Here is a 4,609-nt window from a genome sequence, read left to right on the forward strand (position 1 = left end):
TTAGAAACCCAGGTGTAGACAGAGAAAGAAACCTCACATTTTGGCCAAATGCAGGAAATACAATTCCCCAATCAAGAATGATTGTTTCTCAAGCATATTTCTCCAGAATACCTGCTTCTAAGACAAAGCCTTTCCATTGAAAGAGATAATTAATTCCTGAGAGAGAAAATTGCAGCTACAAGGCAAGGTCATTGACCTTTGCTGGAAACCCCTTTAAATATCCATGCATTGCAGGTGATAATGTCTTTCTTGGTTGCTTACATCTACAGAGCAAGATTCATCAAGGATAGAATGACCCATCTGAATGTGTTTCCACCACACACTCTGCCTCCTGCCTATGGGACCAGAGCCATCTACAGAAGATTATTTTTCCATAATGATCCAAATAAATCTATTCTAAATACAATTCCAGGGTTTTCTGTGAAAATTTTTTGAGGATTTAGGCTAAAAGTACAGATTAAAAAAGACATACTAATCTACTGTGGATTTGATATTGAGTTAACTGAATAATCTCTTTCTGAAAGTATCATACATTTCATACTAAAAGTTACCTATCCCACAAGGAGATCAGTTTGAAGATGGGATTATTTCTGATCACCCCCAAACAGCATTAAGACCCTCTAAGCTGGTAAGGTAAGTTTGCCCAACTGCTGATGCTTATTAAAGATTGTTACTTTCCATATATAGTAATCATCATCTTTCAACACTTTTCTAATAGAGTAATAGAGCATTTTATCTTAGCCTCTTTCTTCAAAATATGGTTGGTAAATATTATTAACCTAGTTGGACAGATGAAAATTTTGAGGCTCATAGAGGTTAAGAAAACTGTAGGACCCAGTTCTCTAACAGGAGATACCCTTCTTTTGCCTTGAGATGCTTCTTTTAATAAATAAGCATGATCATGAGAATAAAAACAAAATTTAAATACACTTCAAACACAGAAAGACAAATATTAAAATTAAATGATATAAACTATCACTTGTTTACTTCAAACATGGATGTGGAGCATTCTTCCTGGGGTCAACTGCTATGGATAATATGAGCCTCTATGTCTTTTTTTAAAGTAATATTGGAGATGATTCTTCTGCAGTTTATTGCATGGTTAAGTGTTTCCCTGTACTATTGCTCAGACTGTCAATTCTTCCTACTCTAGGTGCACAGACAGCCAAAAAATAAGTAAAGGTCCTCTGTGTGTCCACAGCAGTGTGGTGGATATGTTCATATGTTTCCTCAGTCAATTCTCATAACAGCCTGTGAGGTGGACATCATTATTCTCACTTGATTTTAGAAAAACAAAGATGTAAGTTGACAGGAAATGTACCCCAGGTTAAGTATTTGAAAGTGGGAAAAGGCAAGACTGTAACCAGGTCTTTTGGATTCTGAAACCAATATGCTTAACCAGTAGGATTGTCATTTTCAACATTTTGCAGGAGTCTGTGGCTTCATGCTTCATAGTGGAATTGGGAGAGAAGAAACATGGCAGAGAAAGAGACAATGATAAAAAGGAACTTCATGAAAACAGTGCCACATTGTTATTAATACTTGAGAATTTGCATATGTTGTACTCTGTGTGTGTGTGAATCTGTGTGCATAAGCAAATATTTTTATGCCTGTTGATAAATTCACTTTACATAGGATTGCCTCTGAAGTAGTATTTAAGTAACTATAATTATTATGATCATATCAAAAGGAGTTTACTCATTCAAAATTGTTTATTATAACAATTAAAGGCATGGTTTAGGAATTTAAGGGAAAAATATAAGAAGTATTATTTGAACTAATTTTAGACCTGCCTGTTATTAGTTGCTTGATTTTGGGTAGAATCCCTAGCTTCTTTATGCTTCTACTTCCTAATGTGTAAAATATGTATACAAATGATAGTAGTAATCATTTCATCTATGATGAGGATTAAATAAGGAAATGTCTGCAAAAACACTTGGAGAACAGTAAGTGTTCAGTAAGTTATATAATACCATCCACACAGGTTGCCATCTTGTCATGTACATATCAATCAATCATTAAAATATATTTATAAGCTATCATAAAGTAATAGGATATAGGCAACGTGCTTTATAAATTCTATTATAATAGTTCCTGTTCTTTTCAGTATTTTCCCATTGTACATGCCCTTTCACACTTTAGGGCAACTATTATAAATAGCCTGGTACTGGGAATCCATTGTCTGTCTTGCATCACCTTACAGAACCTCAGCACACTCATTCAATCCCACATTACTAGAGTTATATCCAAGATTCCATCTTTCTCAAATCCCTCTTCATCCTTACAGTCATGTTCTCAATTACCTTGCATGGTTTTCCATTTCCTAAAAGTAAAGGGGAAATTACTTGGCTTTGCTTTCATAGCCTTTACATCTATTTCTGCCTCTCTTTTCTGGATTAGCTGTAACTATGCATGAAATCTACTGCTTCACATTAGGCTGGGAGTCATTTCACGGGATTAACTATGCACAGGTTATTTCCTGCCTGTGTGTTCATAGAGTTCCTCATGTCTACTCTTTAAAGATCGCTTTCCCCCAGGAGATAATTTGAGTACACTTCAAGAATTAAGAATGAGTTTTTCTCTCTCAAAAATAAAATAAAATAAAATAAAATAAAATAAAATAAAAAACTCCTAACACTTTGGAACTCAGTAGAGGCAAGGCATTTACTATTTGTTAGATTGAGGAGCTTAATAAATTCAAGGTTGCACTAAGAAAAAGTGACTATTTTTCAGGTAATGTAATTAATCTTAATGAGATACATGGAGAATAGGAACAACATGACAGAGTTTGTTCTACTGGGGCTCACACAGAATCCAAAGATGCAGAAAATCATATTTGTTGTGTTTTTGGTCCTCTGTATCATCTCTATGGTAGGAAATGTGCTCATCATGGTCACCATCACTGCCAGCCCATTATTGAATTCCCCCATGTACTTTTTCCTGGCCTATCTCTCTTTTATTGATGCCTGCTATTCTTCCATCACTACCCCTAAGCTGATTGTAGATTCACTCCATAAAAAGAAGACTATCCTATTCAATGGATGCATGACCCAAATCTTTGGGGAACATTTCTTCGGTGCTGCTGATGTCATCTTGCTTACAGTGATGGCCTACAATCACTATGTGGCCATCTGCAAGCCCCTGCACTATACAACTATCATGAATAGGCAAGTGTGTGAACTGTTCATGGGAATGGTATGGTTGGGAAGCATCCTTCATGCAACCATACAAATGGTCTTCATCTTCAGGTTACCCTTCTGTGGCCCTAACATCATAGATCACTTTATGTGTGACCCGAACCCTTTGCTCAATCTTGCCTGCACTGACATTCACACTCTAGGACTCTTTGCTGCTGCCAACAGTGGTGTCATCTGCCTGTTAAGCTTCCTCCTCTTAATTGACTCTTATGTGGTCATTCTGTCTTCCCTAAGGACCCACAGCATGGAGGCCAGACGCAAGGCCCTCTCCACCTGCGTCTCTCACATTACAGTGGTCATACTATTCTTTGCACCCTGCATATTTGTGTACATGAGACCTGCTGCTACTTTACCTATTGATAAAGCAGTTGCTGTATTCTACACTATGATAACTCCCATGTAAAATCCTTAAATCTATACCTTGGGAAACGACCAGATGAAAACTGCCATTAGAAAATTGTGTAGCAGGAAATCTATTTCAGGTGATAGATAAATGTGCTTCGAGCCTGACATTCTACCAATATGAAGCTGAAAAGGACATTGTTGATGACCTCATGAAAGAATACCTATGAGATAAAGAAAAATATTGACTAGTAAAAATCCTAATTTCTGCAAGGAGGGAAGAATATACAGTTATAAGAAAAGGGAGAAAAATCTAGCTGGAGACTACACTTTGCATATTTGGAAAATTCTACCAAATTGGAGTTTAGTTTTACTGACTTCATCAATGTATACAGATTAGTAAATGTCCATTCTAATAAAACAAGGAAATATAAATGAAAACTATATTAGTATTGAGCAATAATCTGTATAAGAATCCAAAGGAGTAGGCACTGCTATGACCCCTATTTTATAGGTAAGGAAACAGAAAGGAGAAAGTTCCAAAATAGAAATAAATACCAACCAGAAACCAGAATCTAACTGATCTTTCAGATCATGTTCTTAACTGCTATGATATACTGGCAAGCAATGATGATAGAATGGTAACATAATTAAAATTAAAATGTTATATTTTTATTTGTATATATATGCATATTCATTACCTATAAAGAAATTCTAATATGTTTTGTTAATTACTCTGCCCATTTTTTATATCATAGTTGACAGTACTAGGTTGACTGTACCACTGTGCTATGTAACTACTTTAGGAATATAACAACAATGGTCCATTTAACCTCTAAAGGGTAAGTAAGGAGTATTATACGATATTACCAAATGTCTTTGCAGTATTCAGAATCATTTTCTATCACTCATGTCACCATCTTGTCCTGATAACACAGCAGAAAAATTGATGATTGAAATAAAAGAATATTTTAATCCCAGATAGGAATTTCAATTTATAACATAAAGAGTCATCACTCAAAAATACTTGCATATGTGCTAACACAATTTGTGCAAATATCACAACATCC

General features: G+C 35.3%; 1 protein-coding gene across 1 annotated transcript; it reads left to right on the forward strand.

The window, feature by feature from the left end:
- The first annotated feature begins 2,751 nt into the window (after positions 1-2,751).
- Positions 2,752-3,600, forward strand: LOC130848980 (olfactory receptor 4C46-like). Its single transcript, XM_057727464.1, has one exon. It carries the CDS (start codon positions 2,752-2,754, stop codon positions 3,598-3,600), a length of 849 nt encoding a protein of 282 aa, XP_057583447.1.
- The last annotated feature ends 1,009 nt before the right edge of the window (positions 3,601-4,609 follow it).

The sequence above is a fragment of the Hippopotamus amphibius genome, chromosome 3, assembly GCF_030028045.1.
Source record: "Hippopotamus amphibius kiboko isolate mHipAmp2 chromosome 3, mHipAmp2.hap2, whole genome shotgun sequence".
Classification (NCBI taxonomy): domain Eukaryota; kingdom Metazoa; phylum Chordata; class Mammalia; order Artiodactyla; family Hippopotamidae; genus Hippopotamus; species Hippopotamus amphibius.

What these genes read in the sequence shown, in the direction of transcription:
- LOC130848980 (XM_057727464.1), top strand. Translation starts at nt 2,752, where the DNA reads ATGAGATACATGGAGAATAGGAACAACATGACAGAGTTTGTTCTACTG.